The sequence below is a fragment of the Salvelinus fontinalis genome, chromosome 1 (assembly GCF_029448725.1).
Source record: "Salvelinus fontinalis isolate EN_2023a chromosome 1, ASM2944872v1, whole genome shotgun sequence".
In the NCBI taxonomy this organism is placed as follows: Eukaryota; Metazoa; Chordata; class Actinopteri; order Salmoniformes; family Salmonidae; genus Salvelinus; species Salvelinus fontinalis.
The window spans coordinates 19,366,120-19,387,168 of record NC_074665.1 but is presented as its reverse complement, the minus strand read 5'-3'; the positions used below and the strand labels follow the sequence as shown (position 1 = coordinate 19,387,168).

General features: G+C 42.1%; 1 protein-coding gene across 5 annotated transcripts in view; it reads right to left on the bottom strand.

Annotated features, from left to right (window-relative positions):
• Window positions 1-21,049, bottom strand: part of ccser2b (coiled-coil serine-rich protein 2b) — a 146,563-nt gene that overhangs the window by 47,570 nt on the left and 77,944 nt on the right. For 4 of the 5 annotated variants that reach the window (XM_055896599.1, XM_055896516.1, XM_055896673.1 and 1 more), the window contains exons 4-7: window positions 12,083-12,185; window positions 7,955-8,036; window positions 7,182-7,338; window positions 33-113 (exon numbers count right to left, since the gene is read on the bottom strand). In XM_055896599.1, coding sequence (XP_055752574.1) covers window positions 33-113; window positions 7,182-7,338; window positions 7,955-8,036; window positions 12,083-12,185 — 423 coding nt within the window. The remainder of the gene's footprint in view (window positions 1-32; window positions 114-7,181; window positions 7,339-7,954; window positions 8,037-12,082; window positions 12,186-21,049) is intronic. The other variant, XM_055896432.1, reaches the window with a different exon arrangement.

The following is a 21,049-nucleotide window of genomic DNA, read 5'->3' as shown; positions in this document are numbered from 1 at the left end:
GTGTGTGTGTGTGTTTAAACAGTGGGTCTTACCTGTCGAGCTTGAACGGGGTCCTCTCTGGATTCTGGACTCAATGTATCCAGAGTGTTGTCCATCTCACTACCACCCTCCACCTAGACAACACCACAAAAACAGACAGAAGCCACTCATGTTAGGCTTGCTCCTTGCTGACTCACTCATGTTCCAGAGGGAGAGGAGAGAGGGTCCTGCCATGACTAACATGTAAATGTAATATTTATTTCGCCAACTGACGTATACCTTTGAGGTTTTTTTTGTGGCTATAAAGAGCCATTGTTTGGCTGGGGCTTATAACAGAATGCTGGTCAACAACAGGGACTGTATCCCAGCAGTATAATAGCTGTGCTTGTATCTTTGTGACTCTTGCACACACTCAACTGAATAAACTCTCCAAACTCCTACCACCTCCACCCCCCGGGATGGGCCTAACTATGCCAGGAGTGGTTTTAGCATGTCTTGCTAACAAAAGCACTTAGAGTGCTCACACACTGCTCAGTAAGCCACTGAGTCAAAAGTTTGAAGGCATTAAGTGCACTTTATGTAGACCCAGTGACATGGGCTGTTTTTACAGAACACCCTCTGTTTGATAGAACCTTGGAGAGAGAAGAGAACAGGAGAGTGATTTCAATTGATCACTAAAAAAGTAAGTCTGTTCCTAACACAACCGTGGCTTTTAAAAACAAAAAATATATAACTTTTCTTAATAGTGGCTCAGGTGAAAAAAATATATTCCTGCTCGACTGGCAGCCGTAAACAGGAATGTTCACAGGACTATTTTCTATTCTAAGAAGAAACCAAGGTTCTGCCGTAAGATATTTTCCATGGGAAAGAAATTCAATGTGTTGAAGGGAAAATGCTTAATCTTATAGCCTCCCGGGTGGTGCAGTGGTCTAGGGCACTGCATCGCAGTGCTAGCTGCGCCACCAGAGTCTCTGGGTTCGCGCCCAGGCTGGGCTGGGTTCGCGCCCAGGCTCTGACGCAGCCGGCTGCAACCGGGAGGTCCGTGGGGCGACGCACAATTGGCATAGCGTTGTCCGGGTTAGGGAGGGTTTGGCCGGTAGGGATATCCTTGTCTCAGTATGTAAAAATGTAATAAAATGTATGCACTCTACTGTAGTCGCTCTGGATAAGAGCGTCTGCTAAATGACTAAAATGTAAATGTAAAATGTAACAAGATTAAAGCGTCGGGCCAGTAACTGAAAGGTTGCTGGATCTAATCCCCGAGCTGACAAGGTAAAAATCTGTCGTTCTGCCCCTGAGCAAGGCAGTTAACCCACTGTTCTCCGGTGCGAAGGTGTGGATGTCGATTAAGGCAGCCCCCCGCACATCTCCGATTCGTTCATAAATTCAGAGTTTTGTCAGATTGTCGGTTCGTAAATTCAGAGCGTTTTCGCTCTCGGAGATTTCAGAGCGCACACTGGACGCTCTGGCCAAGTAGTAGGGTTGATCCGGGGCTTCTGACCACACAACGGCAGTCAAGCACTTCAGGTAACTGGCTAACGTTGGCTAGCTACTTCCAGACACAAATGAGAGAACACCTCACTCTGACCATTTCACTCGCCCTAGCAGAGCTGGTTAGGCTGTTTTCATGTTATCCAGGGTGTCGGTGACTGTAACTGTGCTGCTGGCAACAATTGAATTATGCTTTTTTGCCAACCTTTATTAAACGGGTGTTGAGCGTTTGGAAATTCATCAGTTATTCTGCTCTCTGGCACACTCAGACAAGAGTGCTCTGAAATCGGAGTAGATAGCCAGAGGGAATTTATGAACGCACCTTAGGTTATCGTTCATCTTTGTGCTAACATTGAGATTGTGCCATTTCCATGGCAACGTGTCATCTAACAGAGAGAAAAGGAATATCTTGTGCATTAGCAATGGCATAGGCTGCAGCCGCTACACATTAAAGGAGCTCTTTTAGTGTCAATCAGGCTTTCAAATAAAGATATTCTGACACACAAGGTGTCGCGCTATTCACATTTCAACAAGCACTAAATAGTTACTATATCTCTGATCATAGAGTGATGCAGTGTTTTGTGAGACACTTCCTATGGAGCTGCGGAGAGAAGGATGATACTGTATAGCAATACGAGAGGGATCAGTGTAGAAAAGTCAGAAAAGGGTCTGTCTGTCTCCAGCTCTGTCTGAACCCGTTATTTCCCTCCAACACCTCATCCTCTCGAACCCCAGTCGTCTCAGTGCATAAGTAGGGGGGAGTCTGAAAGCTGCTCTTCAATTTGGCCGTCAATGTAGGCCGTCATTGTAAATAAGAATTTGTTCTTAACTGACTTGCCTAATTAAATTAAATACAAATACACACTGCCTGGAGCTCAACAATGGAGCTCAGCTCCCTCAGAGGGTGTGGATCTAAGATGGCCTGACCTCCCCTCCACTTAGTACTTGTGTTAAACAGAAAACCCAAACCGTTGGCAGCAGATCCACAAGTTCTGCCATGAGAGATGACTGTACAGTTCCCTTAAGGAAAAGCACCTTTAGTCAATCTGCTTTCTCTGTGAGAGCTTCCCATGTCTGGAACACACTGCCATCAGACACACAACTGCTCCACATATCACACCTTCACAAAAAACATGAAGACATGGCTAAAGGTCAATCAGACTTGTGAACATAATCCCTAGCTGTGTATTGCCGCTTTCCATGTTGTCTGTAGCTTGTGAGGTGTGGAAACACTTTGTTGCTTTTGTGCCATTTCTCTGTCTGCGTGCTGCTCGTCCTATGTTGCGCTGTCTGCGTGCTGCTCGTCCCGTTGCGCTGTCTGCGTGCTGCTCGTCCTATGTTGCGCTGTCTGCATGCGACGTGTTGCTTGTCTTATGTTTCTCTGTCTGCGTGTTGCTCGTCCTATGTTTCTCTGTCTGCGTGTTGCTTGTCCTATGTTTCTGTCTGCGTGCTACTCGTCCTATGTTTCTCTGTCTGCATGCTACGTGTTGCTCGTCCTATGTTTCTCTGTCTGCATGCTACGTGTTGCTCGTCCTATGTTTCTCTGTCTGCATGCTACGTGTTGCTTGTACTATGTTTCTCTGTCTGCATGCTACGTGTTGCTTGTCATATGTTTCTCGGTCTGCGTGCTACGTGTTGCTTGTCCTGTGTTTCTCTGTCTGCGTGCTACGTGTTGCTTGTCCTGTGTTTCTCTGTCTGCATGCTACGTGTTGCTTGTCCTGTGTTTCTCTGTCTGCATGCTACGTGTTGCTTGTCCTGTGTTTCTCTGTCTGCGTGCTACGTGTTGCTTGTCCTGTGTTTCTCTGTCTGCATGCTACGTGTTGCTTGTCCTGTGTTTCTCTGTCTGCATGCTACGTGTTGCTTGTCCTGTGTTTCTCTGTCTGCGTGCTACGTGTTGCGTGTAGTATGTTGTTCTGCATGTGCTCACTGCTCATTGTTTGTCTGTATTGTTATTGTAATAGTTTTTAATAACCTGCCCAGGGACTGCGGTTGAAAAATGTGTCAGCTGGCTAAAACAGGCACTTATACTGAAACGTTGATTCATGTGCACTATCCCTGTAAAAATATACTCAACCTCACCTCACCCTTGGCAGTGATTACAGCTGTGAGTCTTTCTGGTTAAGTCTCTAATGTCGTGTCTACACTTGACACTTACATGCGACTTCTGCAATCAGAATATGAAAATCGCATTGAAAAGACAGTTTGTGATCTAATTGCGTTCAGATCTAGCTGACCACTTCAGGTGGTCACGGATGCATTGTGTGCAGATTTCGTCTCAGTCTGGACGTAATCAGGGTACCGAAAGCGCATACAGTGGACAACGTCATCAGCACTCCTCCAACAAGTCTCCAGAAAAAACGTGTGTTTTGGGAATGAGGCATCTTTCCATTTTAACGTTGGGAGGAAATACGTTCCTAGCGTTTGTCAAATGTGCTTGCTGGACTTATAAACCAGCTAGCTAATATTTTGTAAAAATGTTTATGCTAACTGGTTTGCAATCCCTGTGTTGCGTGCTAGCTACAGAGGTTAGCTTGCTAGTTAGCTACAGTAATTAGCTATTGCCATCAGTGGCTGTTGTGCTATTATAATAGTTTGTCTCTTCCACTGTTTTAGAACGCATACTGGCATTTGAATATAGTGCGGGAAAAAGGAATCCGGCCACAATAGATGCGGTCGGAATTCTATGATCAGATTACTAAGCTGCATGAACTTTCAAGTCTAAACAAGGCCTATGAGCTTTGCACACCTGGATTGTACAATATTTGCACATTCTTCTTCTTAAAATTCTTCAAGCTCTGTCAAGTTGGTTGTTTATCACTGTTTGACAGCCATTTTCAAATCTTGTCATAGATGTTCAAGCCGATTTAAGTCAAAAATGTAACTAGGCCACTTAGGAACATTCAATGTCGTCTTGGTAAGCAACTCCAGTGTATATTTGGCTTTGTTTCAGGTTATTGTCCTGCTGAAAGGTGAATCTGTCACCCTGTGTCTGTCAGAAAGCAGACTAAAATCAGGTTTTCCTCTCAAATTTTGCCTGTGATTAGCTCTAATCCGTTTATTTTTATCCAAAAAAACACCCTAGTCCTTGCCAAAGACAAGCATACCCATACCATGATGCCGCCACCACCGTGCTTGAAAATATGAAGAGTGGGACTCTGTGTTGTGTTGGATTTACTGCAAACATAACGCTTTGTATTCAGGACATGAAGTTAATTTCTTTGCCATATTTTTTTGCTGTTTTACTTTAGTGCCTTATTGAAAACATGATGCATGTTTTGGAATATTTTTTCTTTTCACGCTGTCATTTAGGTTAGTATTGTGGAGTAACTACAATGTTGGTTATCCATCTTCAGTTTTCTCCAAAAACAGCCACAAAAGTCGGTTTTAAAATCACCTTTGGCCTCATGGTGAAATTCCTAGCGGTTTCCTTCCTCTCCGGCAATTGAGAAAGGACACCTTTATCTTTGTAGTGACTGGATGTATTGATAGACTATCCAAACTGTTAATAATAACTTCACCATGCTCAAAGGGATATTAATTCATTTGTAAAAAAAAGTCTAAACACATAATTCCACTTTGACATTACGTGGTATTGTGTTTAGGCCACTGACACAAAATCTCAATTTAATGCATTTAAAAAATGTGGAAAAAGTCAAGGTGTGTGAATACTTTCTGAAGGCACTAAACAGTATAAACAGTAAAACAGGAAACAAGCCACGAGTAAACAAATAACAGCCTGGTGTAATCAGACACGTCACCACCACATTTATCTCCCATTCCTCACTGACAGAGACACGCATTATTAGCCTTTGGCATCATCATTCCCACAGCCTCAGTTGCTGGAGCGTTGGGGAATCGCCCGCTGTCATCATTGATTCTGTCAGATTGGCACACAGAGATATGAATTGTCTGTGGGAGGTGGATGGGGCTGTGCAAATCTATGATGCGAGTGATGACAACAGTGTTGACACTAGCCCTATGGGACTGCAGTGGGACAACAACAGAACCATTGTTGGGATGCAAAGAGATACTTGGAAGAGTCTCAAATGTCACCCTATTCCCTATATATTTGACCAGGACCAATAAGGCTTTGACCAGAACCAATAAGGCTTTGACCAGGAGCCAGAAGGCTTTGACCAGGAGCCAGAAGGCTTTGACCAGGAGCCAGAAGGCTTTGACCAGGAGCCAGAAGGCTTTGACCAGGAGCCAGAAGGCTTTGACCAGGAGCCAGAAGGCTTTGACCAGGAGCCAGAAGGCTTTGACCAGGAGCCAGAAGGCTTTGACCAGGAGCCAGAAGGCTTTGACCAGGAGCCAGAAGGCTTTGACCAGGAGCCAGAAGGCTTTGACCAGGAGCCAGAAGGCTTTGACCAGGAGCCAGAAGGCTTTGACCAGGAGCCAGAAGGCTTTGACCAGGACCCAGAAGGCTTTGACCAGGACCCAGAAGGCTTTGACCAGGACCCATAAGTGCACTACATGGGGAATATTTTGCCATTTGGAACACGTATTATCCCTTGTGTCCAAGCTGGGAGAGAGTCAGGTTATAGATGGCTCTGTCTAAGGTGCTTTGTTGACCTAATAAAATAATATTTAGCATGGCTATATAGTCGGAGGCGCCGGGGCTCATTTCGGGGGAATTAATTGTTTCCCAGAAGCAGTCAAAAGGTTGATTGTGTAATAAAAAAAATCCAGCTCGGCAGTATGTCACTGCAGTGAGCCTACTGTTACAGACACAGCATAGATAAAAGATCCCAAATTGTCACAGAAAATGATATTGGAGTCAATCACTCTCCTACTCTCTTGGGCCGGCAGGTAGCCTAGTGGTTAGAGCGTTGGGCCAGTAACCGAAAGGTAAAAATCTCTCATTCTGTCCCTGCACAAGGCAGTTAACCCACTGTTCCCCGGTAGGCCGTCATTGTAAATAAGAATTTGTTCTTAACTGACTTGCCTAGTTAAATAAAGGTTAAATCAAATAAAAAATACTAAACTCACCGGCTGAGATACTATGTCCCAGCTAAACCTAGCAGATATGTACAAACACAGTGTCTGCGTAACAAAATGGCACCCTTTTTGACCCATATGGGCCCTGTAGTGCATCAAGGGACAAGAGTGCCATTTGAGACACATGCAGTATGTGCCCCCCTGCATCCTCTGGGGACTTTGGGGAGGAGGGAGATAAATGGAAAATCAATAGGGACAGGGCGCACCGACAGTGAGTATTGAGCATCATTCTTCAGACACACAGCAGAGAGAACTAAAGCCTCTCCTGCAGAAAGCAACACAGCCAATCTGACATTGTCTGTGCAGCCCACTGTTTAAAAGCATCCGTGACTGTGCAAATACACCTTAGACGTTGAGGGGAAAAGACTTAAGGGGAAAATTGTAGGTCATCAACGGAGCCTGTTGAATGACAATACACAGCTAATAATAATTCCAGCCTGGATCGGACTCACCAAGATACAAAGGATCGTATGACTCTAAAATTAGAGCTCAGTATGAGTCGCATCCCTAGTATAGACATAAAAACACTAATAGTGGAAATCAGTGAGTCAGTGTGTTTGAATCCCAACAATGCATGGAAATAGCATGATTGTTGGATTGATTGCATTTAAGTGCATTGTCCACCGTGTGTGTGTGTGTGCGCTCAGAGTATGAGTGTAGCAGAAGCGGTGTGTGTGTGTATGTGTGTGTGTGTGTGTGTGTGTATGGCCGACCTGCAGCAGTAGCTTCAAGTGTTCTAGCTGGGTCTTGACAGAGCAGCAGTCCTCCGCCATGTGTTTCAATGTCAGCTCGTCGAGCTCCACAGCCTGGTGAAGACCTGCCAAGCCTGTGCCCTGGTACCCATCATACGGCTGGAACCCAACGTCACTACTGGAGAGGTAGAGGGACAGGGAGGCCGAAAGACCAAGAGAACACGAGGGGGGGGGACAGTCAGAGTAAGATGGGGAGAGAGGAGACAGTCAGTCACTGCACGTGAGACGGGGGTGAATCAGAGTCCCCAAGGAAGGAAGCCTGTGACAGCCGAGTGGCAGGCAGGAGGACAAGACATGTTACCCGCTTACCAAGGCACGAGTGGCTGTCTCCCACATGTCAGCAGTGCACACATACATAATTCAAATTGACCTAGCTCAATCTCTCCATTAGGGATGTGGGAATGGAGGAACTGCATATGGCTCTCCCACCCTGTTCCTGGAGAGTTACCCTCCTGTTGGTTTGAACTCCCACCTTGTTTCTGGAGAGCTACCATCCTGTAGGTTTGAACTCCCACCCTGTTCCTGGAGATCTACCCCCCTGTAGGTTTGAAATCACCCTGTTCCTGGAGAGTTACCCTCCTGTAGGTTTGAACTCCCACCCAGTTCCTGGAGATCTACCATCCCACACCAAAACACCGGTATGTATCATCCTATAGGTTGTTCTCCATTTTCTTTTGTTTTCAGCACTTTTACCTCAAACTCATTTTGTCTCATAATGCCATCCAGCAGCTCACCGGTTGTCATTGTGGAGGTGATCCTCTGCAGTCCAACAGAGCTGTCTTCTCCAGTGGGTCAGATGGGACATCCCATCAGTATCTACAACAGGAGACAAGCAGACAAAGGCATGGAGTCAAAGGAGGACCACACACACACACACTGACGATTTGGCTAAATAAATAAATGCAACAGTTAAATGTTGGCGTAAGATATGATGCTAATATCCTCCGATATAACTGAACAAGACCTGCAGAAAATGTTAGTCAATTGAGTGCAAAAGATGGAAAAGCATGCTCAATCAGAATAAAACACACATAATGCATTTTAGACACCCAGGTACTAAGATAAGTTTTTCTGTTTTGTTTTGAGTTTACTAGCAATTAGAAATATTTGGGTCTTTATTTTAGTTGACATATGACCTTTCTGTAAGGCACATCTTTCATGGCATATTCAGCAAGTAGAGCTCTTGGAGGAATTCAAGGAAAGACAAAAACATGGGCTGGGAAGCCTGTAAGGTGAGATGGAAGGCGTGTATGATGAGACTTTGGAATAGACAGTTGGATATGCCAATTGCTAGAATAGCCAGCAAAGTTTTTCACTGGGTTCTCTCCATATGGGGTCTGGGGATCCGACATATCTGACCTTTTTAAACAGTAACTGAACATCCATACAATATTGAATGAAGGGAGACTAGATGTTATTAAAAAAAAACTACTGAAATGAAAATGGGTGGAGGAGATTATCTTAAACCCACATGTTTAACGTTTTGTTTGATTAAGGTGGACGATTTCAGGTGTGAGAGATATGTTATGTACAACCTACCTGAACGCAGGTGGTCACTGTGTGCACAGGTAAGATCAGGGATATTGACCCTGTGTACTGAAACAGGTCGGGAACTGTGGTGAAATGGAAGAGGAGACTTTGTAATTACTGTGACCTCGAAGAGGCAGATAGTAAAAATAACTTTATCCTTTATTGCTTCTTACTACAATACAGCCTTGCCTCTATTCCGGAAAGCCCACCAGGTATTATGTGGCTGAGCGACGAGGAAAAAGTAAAAATGGTTGTTCGTCAATTGTATGTTCCGGTTTGCAGAATTTTTTGATAAAGCCTGGAATAAAATAAAAAAGACGACCTCTAAATAAATTTATTATTTCGTTCTAGACATAGGCCTATACCAAAACGCACATATAGTGCCTTGCAAAAGAATTCAGACCCCTTGGATTCCTGCACATTTTATTGTGTTACAAAGTGGGAATAAAATTGATTGAAATATACAGAAAATCCTAGAGGGAAACCTGCTTCAGTCTGCTTTACACCAGACACTGGGAGAAGAATTCACCTTTCAGCAGGTAGTGCTGAGCGATTAACTGAAATGTCAGTTATTTTTTGTTTTTGAAACAACCAATTGACCAAAGTTGGTTCAATTATTTGAATTACATTTGTGTTCGGGGGATTTTTCAATGAGCTCAAAGTGCACATTGTACTGCAGTATCTCTAGAGATCAAACAGATCAAGCCCGAACTGTGCAATGAAGTAGGGAGTTGTAGCTTCCAACAGGCCCGAAAACATTTCCGGTCTGTGTTTCTTTTACGCTTACTACATACGGTATTAGAGATAGAAGAATGTGTGATCAAGGGACAGAGAGCAGTTGCTTCTCAAGGTATCTCTATTTGAAAATACATGATCTAAGTGATCAAAAGCTGGTATTCAGCAGTCATACCAGTATGCCTTATTTACTTTGAAGAACTACTAAAATAGTGATTTTGTCAGACAGCATAGGCAGCAGCTCTATAGAGATGAGATGACTTGGAATGAAATAATAAAGTTGTCAAATAAAACAAATGTAATATACACAACAAATGAAATATTTTATTAAAGTAATGGTAATAAATGATGGTTAATAAGTGATAAGCAGTAATGGGCAGTCACTAGCACCATGGTACTTTTATTAATTGTTTTATTCTGTGTTACAGCATTCAACCCCCATAATGCATAGGTCATTTAATGTTATTTTTTTAAATGATCGAAACAAAAATCTAAAACCGTGATAATTTTTTTTATAATCGAAAAGAAACCGAACCGACCTCAAAAAGCACTAATTGCTCAGCACTCTCAGCAGGACAATAACCTACAACACAAGGGCAAATCTACACTGTAGTTGCTTACCAAGAAGACAGTGAATGTTCCTGAGTGGCCAAGTTACAGTTTTGACTTAAATCTGCTTAAAAAAAATCGATGGCAAGACTCAAATTGCTGTTTAGCCATGATCACCAACACCAACCATTCAGTGACTTACCCAAGAAGACTCATAGCTGTAATTGCTGCCAAAAGTGTTTCTAACATGTATAAGCTCAGGGTGGATAATACTCACTTCATTTCTATTCAAAAAAGTTATTAAAAAATCTTCCACACAATTTGACAATTTAATTACAATTACATCCATTTGAATCCCACTTTGTAACAATAACATTTGAAGAAATACAAGGGGTATGAATACTTTTCAAGGCACTGTACGTATAGATTGGGTCCCCTCCCCCTTTGTTTTTACACTGCTGCTACTTGCTGTTTTTTATCTATGCATAGCCACTTTACAAATTACCTAGACTAACCTGTACCCCCACACATTAACTCAGTACCGGTACCCCCTGTATATAGCCTTGTTATTGTTATGTTGTGTTACTTTTTGATTATTATTTCTTGAACTGCATTGTTGGTTAAGGGCTTGTAAGTAAGCATTTCACTGTAAGGTCCACACCTGTTGTATTCGGCGAATGTGACAAATACAATTCGATTGGGCCGTCTTTCACACTTTAATTCTTTCTTGGCTTTTAAAACCCGTCAACCCCCTTTTATTGTGTTTAATGTGTCAAGGGATGGATATCATAAGGTGAATTCACCAATTTGTAAGTCGCTCTGGATAAGAGCGTCTGCTAAATTACTTAAATGTAAATGTAATGGCTCGCCAACTGACGATTCGACACGCACAACAACAAAATATACATTTTTTAAAATAAGCCTTCACACACACACACACACTTTAAAGGAATGATGGTACTTTATATTTCTCAGTTCCTCCCCATACTCAGAGTCCTAAAGTACATACTATATATAACCAGTGTGTTCAGAAGAAATAAGCATATAAACCAATCTGATGCCTGAGACTCAGCTTGTCTCTGAGGGGTTTCTCTCACTCACACAACTCTACAAACAACAGAACTTAAAGTAAAGCTTTACGGAAATGATCGGATTTAATCTTTTAACACCACAGAATTCTCTCAGCTTCCCAGGCTAAGTGGGATGAAAACACAGCAAAATAGAGATGAAAAAATAAGATCTGCGGGAGAGAACAACTCAATCCTCCCACGCTCGACATGCTGCTACCAGAGACAAAGAGAGAGACGAGATAGACAGTACTAAGCAAGGCAACTATGAACTCATCCCTCTCTGCATTGCTTAAGCCTCTGTTGTGTCTGGGTTCCCTGAAGACATGCATTCTTCTTTCACCCACGATTACGGTTCAAACGAGACCGCTATGGCACACAAACAGACCTGCAAATAAATAACCTGAGGTAGAGCGTGAATTGGTTGCTTTGAAAACTACACTGTCCTAGTCTGTCTGAACTCACTGGCAGGCAGGAGCCTGGAGATGCTGAAGAGCCTTGATCGGGCAGCTACAAGGGGAAGACTGAAAGTGCTGTTGATGTTTGGGGGTTTTCCTGTCACGGGAGTGCACAGTAAAAAATAGAAAACTAAGGCCTTCCCTTACCTGTACGGGTTTCATGCCTATAAGGGAAGCTGCTATAGGACTCCTCTCCCTTTTACAGGGGTGATGACCTCCTCACTCCAACTATGTCAGTCAAACAGGAAGAAGAGCAGATTGGGAGGCTTGACATGGCCTTATGCTAATTCTAATGCCATGCTTCAACACATGACGCTTAGACCGTGAGGTGCATTGCTGTGTAGTCTGACAGCACAGCACTCTCCTTGTTCAGTCCCCTTTTCCTTGTTCAGTCCTCTGGTAGAACTACGTTGCCCGTTGGCACAGATCTAGGGTCAGCTTACCCTCCACCTAACCTTGATCATTAGAGGGAAACAACAAAAAAAGGTGCTGAGATCAGTGTCTAGAGACAAACCACACTCACCACTGTGCAAGGAGCCATGCTCAGGGAGGTCATCGTCCAGCATGAGGTCATCGTCATCCAGGTCACACCCAGACTCCAGGTTGTCCAGGTTGTTGAGTATGTCCTAGGGATGGAGACAGAGCGAGAGAGAGAGACTATTCAGCATGAGGCATCAGTTTTTTTCTTTCTTACATTAACAGAAGAGAAACCATATGAAAGTGAAGTTCATCTCCTTCAAAAGGGAAAGATGTAATTGAAGAACGAGATTGAAAGACCGAATTCCTTGGTAATTTATTATACAAAAACATAAACTGCTCTCTTGTTCAATAATGTATGGGCTAAAACTACTTCCATTAGAGTGAGACAGTTTTCTTTTGAAAGAGCCAATCTATGCCATTTTTTATATACATTAAAACGGCAAGTCAAAGCCAAGGTACAAGTTTAAATCAATATGTTCAAATCTTTAGCAACAAAAGGTAAACAAAATGTGAAAATAAATTGCTTGGGCCTTTTTTCAAATTAATGACCCTCAAGAAATAGGTTGAAAATGGTTACTTATTTAACAAAAAACTAGGATACAGGAATATATCTGCCGGAGTGAGAAAATTCTATCGAAGAGAAGCACATTTTAGACAAATGGTGGGATGGAAGAACTTCAAGTGAGAGCGAGAGAGAGAGAGAAACAACAACCAATCCTTGGCCATGAGAGAATCGGTCTGTCTCTGTAGTCCATAAACAGTGAGGTTATCTTCTGGCCCATTTTCCTTTTCCTCTGGCCCCCTGCCTTCTCTTAGGGCTTAGTCACAGCACAGCGCTCCTGGGAAATGACATTTCCCCATGGCAGACGCCCATCCATCCATAGCAAGACATTACAGCCTTATCTTCTGCTATAAAAAAAAACAACACAGGAGCTCGGAGGAGAGATCAATGGCCAAGGTTTAAGTTCGCTACAGTTTTAGGGATCTCGGATCCCATAAGCAGCCCTATCGCTGGCGGCTTGCTCACTTCTCATCAGAGCTACAGACAGACACTCAACCTCTATGTGGAACTGCCTGGTACTTGAAGCATCTCACTGATATAGCTCTCAACCCTTTGACCCGTACGAACACACAAACACATTCTACAGTGGTCCCTGCAGTGATACGCTCAAACAGGCGTGATTAGAACACTTATTTAGAATGTCCAGTTACTATTGACGCAACAGTCTGCGTTTGAGCTGGCCACAGAAATATTTAGCACAAACACAGTTTATACAATGTTATGTCCACAATGTGAGCAGTTAGTTTTGGATGCAAATGTTCAGACATTGACAGAAGTAGCGACAGCGTAACACAATTCTCAAACCGGACAATGTAGGCTACAGTAGTCATAACGCTGAGGAAAGAGTAACCTAACACAAGCGGTCATATTTAACTAGCTCTAGGCTGACAGAAACCATAATAGGAATTAGCTAATAGTAATGACTATTTACAATTCCTCATATAATGAGTGACCTCACCAGTGATAGAAATAATTTAGTAAAACACAAAAATCGAAAGTAATCCGACAATGGGAAGTTTGTGCGCACCGCCATGTTTGTTTTTTCGCGTCAACTAAAGATAAGAGGTTACAAGATGAGTTGGGTCTGTTTGGAGTATGCAGGTTGAAGGGGGTGTGTTGTCTACCATCATTCACTTCTGGAAGTTTACACGAAAGATGCGTGAACCATCCCTTCACCTGGTGTTGTTATAACAACGTTGGTCTGACAGACGTTTACGTGACACCAGAATGCATTGTATGATGCCAACAAACATGGCGCCACACATAGCTGGCCATTAGCTTAGCATAAACTCATCATAATCAGTACAACCTTTAAAAATGTATTTTACACACATACAGTATGTGTCCATTACAATCTCTACAATAATCGGAATGCCTGATTCGTCACCAGGACTTGAAAACATGTGAATGAAACAGCACAAGTCATTTTTCCAACAATTGTTTACAGACAGATTATTTCACTGTATCACAATTCCAGTGGGTTAGAAATTTACATAGACTAAGTTGACTGTGTCTTTAAACAGCTTGGAAAATTCCAGAAAATTGTGTCATGGCTTTAAAAGCTTCTGATAGGCTAATGGACATAATTTGAGTCAATTGGAGATGTGCCTGTGGATGTATTTCAAGACCTACCTTCAAACTCAGTGCCTCTTTGCTTGACATCATAGGGAATCCAAAGAAATCAGCCAAGACCTCAGAAAAAAATCATAGACCTCCACAAGTCTGATTCATCCTTGGGAGCAATTTTCAAATGTCTGAAGGTACCACATTCATCTGTACAAACAATAATACGCAAGTATAAACACCATGGGACCACGCAGCCATCATACCGCTCAGGAAGGAAACGAGTTCTGTCTCCTAGAGATGAACATTCTTTGGTGCAAAAAGTGCAAATCAATCCCAGAACAACAGCAAAGGACCTTGTGAAGATGCTGGAGGAAACAGGTACAAAAGTATCTATATCCACAGTAAAATGAGTCATATATCGACATAACCTGAAAGGCCGCTCATCAAGGAAGAACCCAATGCTCCAAAACCGCCATAAAAAAGCCAGACTACGGTTTGCAACTGCACATGGGGACAAAGATCGTCCGTTTTGGAGAAATGTCCTCTGGTCCGATTAAACAAAAATAGAACTGTTTGGCCATAATGACCATTGTTATGTTTGGAGGAAAAAGGGAGAGGCTTGCAAGCTGAAGAACACCATCCCAACCGTGAAGCACGGGGGTGGCAGCATCATGTTGTGGGGGTGATTTGCTGCAAAAGGGACTGGTGCACTTCACAAAATAGATAGCATCATGAGGGAAAATGATGTGGATATATTGAAGCAACATCTCAAGACATCAATCAGGAAGTGAAAGCTTGGTCGCAAATGGGTCTTCCAAATGGACAATGACCCCAAGCATACTTCCAAAGTTGTTGCAAAATGGCTTAAGGACAGCAAAGTCAAGGTATTGGAGTGGCCATCACAAAGCCCTGACCTCAATCCTATAGAAAATTTGTGGGCAGAACTGAAAAAGCATGTGCGAGCAAGGAGGCCTACAAACCTGACTCAGTTACACCATCTCTGTCAGGAGGAATGGACCAAAATTTACCCAACTTATTGTGGGAAGCTTATGGAAAGCTACACAACATGTTTGAACCAAGTTAAACAATTTAAAGGCAATGCTACAATTAAACAAATTAAAGGCAAATACTAATTGAGCGTATGTAAACTTCTGACCCACAGGGAATGTGATGAAAGAAATCAAAACTGAAATCATTCTGACATTTCACATTCTTTAAATAAAGTGGTGAGCCAGGGAATTGTTACTAGGATTAAATGTCAGGAGTTGTGAAAAACTGAGTTTAAATGTATTTGGCTAAGGTGTATGTAAACTTCCGACTTCAACTGTACATACATACATACATACATACATACATACATACATACATACGGTGTGCTACAGTAAAAACAACACAATATACAGAAACTAATGATAACGTAATAAGCCACTTACTTTGATTGGAACGCACACGTTAAATGTTATTATTAGTAGTGAAGGCAACGCGGGAGCCACCCGGAAAATCTGCCAGGGAGGAAAAATGTTGTGCTTGTCCTGCTCAGTAATGTCTCAAACGTAAACGATCTGTAACAGGGAAATTGGCTACTTCTATGTAAATTAATGAGGCGTTGGAAAACACCCCAATTCAATCTGCTGTTGGAAAATACAATTTAGAAATTGACAAGTTGAAACATAGCCTATAGATAATTAGCAGGCATGCCTTGGTTTGAGGGCAGCGTGGGTTAACTGTCCTGCTGCGTGACAATCACATTTGGGAACAGTGAATGCATTCTGACATCACACGCATAAAACAAAAACTCACGCTGGGGTAACAGTTAGAGAGATTTGGTTAAAGGCTAAAGTAACTCACAACATACAGTATTGTCAGGTTGTCTCTGACCAAAAAAAATCTTTGTCGACCGAGAGCCGTCTGCTCCTTCGACCAATCAATTGGTCAACATTTTTAAAATTGGCATTTTTCTGTGTGTGTGTGTGTGTGTATGTATATATATATATATATATATAAAAACCCATCCTATGCGTTTTAAATCAAATCAACTATATCCACTGAACTTGTCTGATGCTTTAAGCGCATTGTTTGTTGAAATAATTAGACACACAAATTACTAGAGGGAGAACGACCGCAATTGATTTGATTGTGCAGGGCCGGGATCATTTATTTAAAAAATACAGCCTGTGACAGTCTGACTAGCACCCGTTGTTTTTCTCTCCTCCCTGCTGCTGTGACCACCACAAAACATCAACAGTGTTTATTACCCTGTCTGTGTTGTTGAAGCTGCAACAAGTTGACTCAAGTTAGCCAGAAAGCACCTGGATGATATTCAAGACTCTTGGAATAATGTTCTATGGACAAATGAGTCAAAGGTATAACTATTTGGACGACATGGGTCCCGTTATGCCTGGTGAAAACCAAACACTGCATTCCACAGTAAGAACCTCATACCAACGGTAAAGCATGGTGGTGGTAGTGTGATGGTTTGGGGATGCTTTGCTGCCTCAGGACCTGGACGACTTGCCTTAATAGAAGGAACAATGAATTCTGCTCTGTATCGGAGAATTCTACAGGAGAATGTCAGGCCAGCCGTCTGTGAGCTAAAGCGCAGCTGGGTCATGCAGCAAGACAATGATCATAAACACACAATCAAGTCTACATGAATATGGTTAAAAGGCAACAAATTTGAAGCTTTGGAATGGCCAAGTCAAAGTGCAGGGCTAATCCCAATTGTGCTGCCAACTTTGTGAAAATGTCCCTGTGCACAAAGCGAGGTTCATACAGAAAGGCTTTGTCGAGATCGGTGTGGAAGAACTTGACTGACCTGCACAGAGCCCTGACCTCAACCCCATCGAACACCTTTGGGATGAACTGGAACACTGACTGCGAGCCAGGCCTAATTGCCCAACATCAGTGCCCAACCTCAGTAATGCTAGTGGCTGAATGGAAGCAAATCCCTGCAGCAATGTTCCAACATCTTCCCAGCAGAGTGTAGGCTGTTATAACAGCAAATGGGTGACCAACTCCATATTAATGCTTGTGATTTTGGAATGAGATGTTTGACGAGCAGGTGTCCACATACTTTTGGTCATGTAGTGTATGCTACGAATTAAAATGCGTATTATATGTTACGAATTTGCGAAATGCACAATATGTTACGAATTTGAAAAACCTACTATATATGTTACGGATTTGCAAAAGGTATGATATGTTACCAATTCTAGCTATGTGGCTAATGTTAGCCAGGTAAGGGGTTAAGGTTAATTTTAGGAATTAGGTTAACTTTTTAAGGCTAGGGGGCAGTATCCGGAAGTTTGGATGACTGAGGTGCCCAAATTAAACTGCCTGTTACTCAGGCCCAGAAGCTAGGATATGCATATGCATGGTAGTATTGGATAGAAAACTCTAAAGTTTCTAAAACTGTTAAAATAATGTCTGAGTATAACAGTATAGCAGGCAAAACCCAAGGACAATCCATCCAGGAATAATTTTTTGATATCATTGGACCTTCCAATGCTTTATGGGAAAGCCTAATTATTAGGACCCAGATTGCAGTTCCTATGGCTTCCACTAGATGTCAACAGGCTTTAGAATTGTTCTATGTTTTTTTTTTTTTTACATTTATGAAGTATTCGTATTCTTTCTAAGTGTCACTCAGAAGGACTCTAGTCTTTTGGTGCGCGCTCCTCGTTTTTCTTGGGTATTGAAAACAGTTTATTCCGTCTTAAATTTGATCGATTATTTACATATTAGGGTACATGAGGTTGGATTAGAAACGTTGTTTGAAATGTTTGGACCAAGTTTACAGGTAACTTTTTACATTCCCTTGTAGGCTTGTTGGACGAGTTGGAACAGGTGTATTTCTGAATCAAACGCGCCAAATAAACAGACATTTTTGGGATATAAATAAGGACTTTATCGAACAAAACGACCATTCATTGTGTAACTGGGACCTTTGGGATTGCAAAAAGATGAAGATCTTCAAAGGTAAGTTGCTAATAAGCTAAAATGCTAAAGTTGTCCATGATGAGATTCAAACTCTCAACCTTTGGGCTTCTAGACATTCACGTTATACTTAAATAACCATTTGTCTTATGTAACCATACCAAACATAAAATATCATACTAATTTGAGTATCCCGGATTTGTGTGTAAATGTAATTGGCGAATAAATGTGATCTCTCAAAGTAAGTAATTCACAGCATAAAGTATTGGCTGCACTTTAAATAGTTTAATCACATCAATACAGACATATTTAGCAGTTGTTATTGCTGGTGTAGCTAAATGCATGTGTTCCTAGCTCCAACAGTGCAGTAATATCTAACAATTCACAACAATACACACAAATCTAAAAGTAAAATAATGGAATTAAGAAATGTATCAATATTAGGACGAGCAATGTTAGACTGGCATTGACTAAAATACAGTAGAATAGAATATATACATATGAATTTAGTAAAGCAGTATGTAAACATTATTCAAGTGATGGTATAAGTATTAAAAGGCTCACCCGAGTTTGAGCTCTGAATGACAATTGGGTGCTGTCCCTTTAAGATCTCACGCTTGTACTAGGGTTGGGCGGTATGCATATTTTCATACCGTCATAGCGTTTCTGTACCATACCGGGGTATACAGTATTACTGGAAGTGCACACGATGAACGCCATTCCCAAAAAATAAATCAATGTAATATTATTTATTTACTTAGCACAAAACAATTTAGGCAACAAGGACTGTTGGTATGTCTAAACACCCCGGTATACAGTACATACTGTATATCACCCATGCCTAGCTTGTACCCATGAAACCGATCTAGAAACACATCTTGAAAGGCCCTCCCGCCAGCAGAGGCTTTCATTGAACTCCATTTCACCCAATTCCGGTCTTTGGAGAATTCTGGTCCTTTGAGCCGGATGGCCAGATAGGCCTACACTATGAGATGTGTGTTCTTTGTTCTGGATCCGGTACACTTTAGCTGTCCTTCCTCAATTGATGCAAGACAGCTTGGCTGGCACACTGAGTATCTTTATACCACTTCTACTAGGCCCAACCACCCTCCCCATGATTTCATTCGAGCATCCTATTCAAAAGAAGTCCACAACCTGGTTTAGAGAGTAGCCTTGTTATTTCCTCTTCAATAGCTTGTGTGTATCTTTTTTAGAGTGTACTACTTTCTGTCTATGCGTTTTGGCCTTTTTGCAAACATTCATTTCATATTGCAGGGTTCATTTTTATTCTCACAATGGAGTGGCTTCTCCAACCGGCAGGCAGAGTACAATGGCAGAGCAGAGTTCCACAAATGCAATCTGTGAAGACCTTGTAAACAAGGCCTTTTCTTTCATACAGCTGCACATTTATGAGAACGCTGCTCAACGGGGCAGATATGAGCTTGATTATTTCCTCCACACAGATTTCTAACTTTTCTATTGAATCGATAAGTAGATGGAATTTAACCAATACTATGCTGGCCTAAATACTCGGCCATGGCAATATCAGTATGAATAGCGTAATAGAGAATTCTATCCATCAGCAGATAACACATCTCAACACGTGACCCAACCTTCATTGTACGTCCTGACTTAGACAAGTCTGGTCGTCTCGAGTTCCCGGAGGAGACAGTGGAGGTAGATCTGGTCAAACGGTTTTTAAAAACTAACATTTTGTGACCCAGTATAACCATTCCATCTTGTACCACTCCACTTGTTATATGACTGGAAATATCTCAGGGACTGATGGGATTTGAGGTCCTGAGCTAGTTTAAATCTATTATTTCATGCCTCCCCAATCTGGACTTCATTTAAAAGCAGCCTGTAAAGCTGCTTTCATGTTTCGCTTCATGACCACAGCTGTCGGAGTGAAACCACCCTCAAAATGTGACCCAACTATTGGGAGTCACACACACATGTACCAACGCACACCAGAGAAGTCCACAGCATTAGAAAGTGTTTTTTGGACAGTGTGAGGGAGAGGGCACCCTTTTCCCTCTCTCATCAATATTTGTTTAAATTGATGGACACAGCTGTTAAGAGTGAAACAACCCTCAAAATATGACCATATTCTGGGACACACAACAGAGAAATCCACAGCCTTAAATAGGATTATTGGACTGTTGGAGTGAGAGAACACACTTCTCCCTCATCAATATTTGAGGAGGGTCACCTCACCAATGGTGTGTGACAGTTACTGAATAGGCAGGAACTGCAGAGAGAGTACAAGACTCCAAAAAGCTGTCTTTAGGGGGAGAGAGAGAGAGACAGACAGCTGTTAAGAGTGAGATTAAAAACATACAAATTAGCAAAACATAGAGGTAATCAATTTATACAACTGAAGATCAACACAGGAGGAAGATTGGTATTTTAACTCACACTCTGTCAATCTTAAATCGTGCCAGCTAGCTAAATTCAAATTTGTCAGCTAGCTTACTGGCTAGCTCCAACTGTTTACTGGTTGGAGCTAGCAGCAGACTTTCGCCACCTTTTTTAATTTCCATCAGAAATCGAAATCAGAGAAGGGAAGAATCAATTTTAAACATAGAATTCTACAAACTTTGTTTGTAGACCGCTCATAAAACAGGACTGTTACAAACGTGTTATTTTACACAGACCATGCTATTGCCTGGAATTTCAGCTATTCAACAAAGAAAGGCATCTGCAAGGGAAGGCAAATACACATTTTTGAGGACAGCGAAATGGACCAGGAAAACAGGTTTCTGACGGTAAACGTGTACCAGAACAATGTATACTGGCAATACGTGCAGCATCAAAATAGGAAAGAAAATAACAGAATTCTTTAACCAGGGGCGGGGCCTTCGCCAGGGTTGCAATCTGAGCCGTGCACTCTTCAATATTTACATCAACGAATTGGCCACTATTCTAGAAAAATCCTCAGCTAAA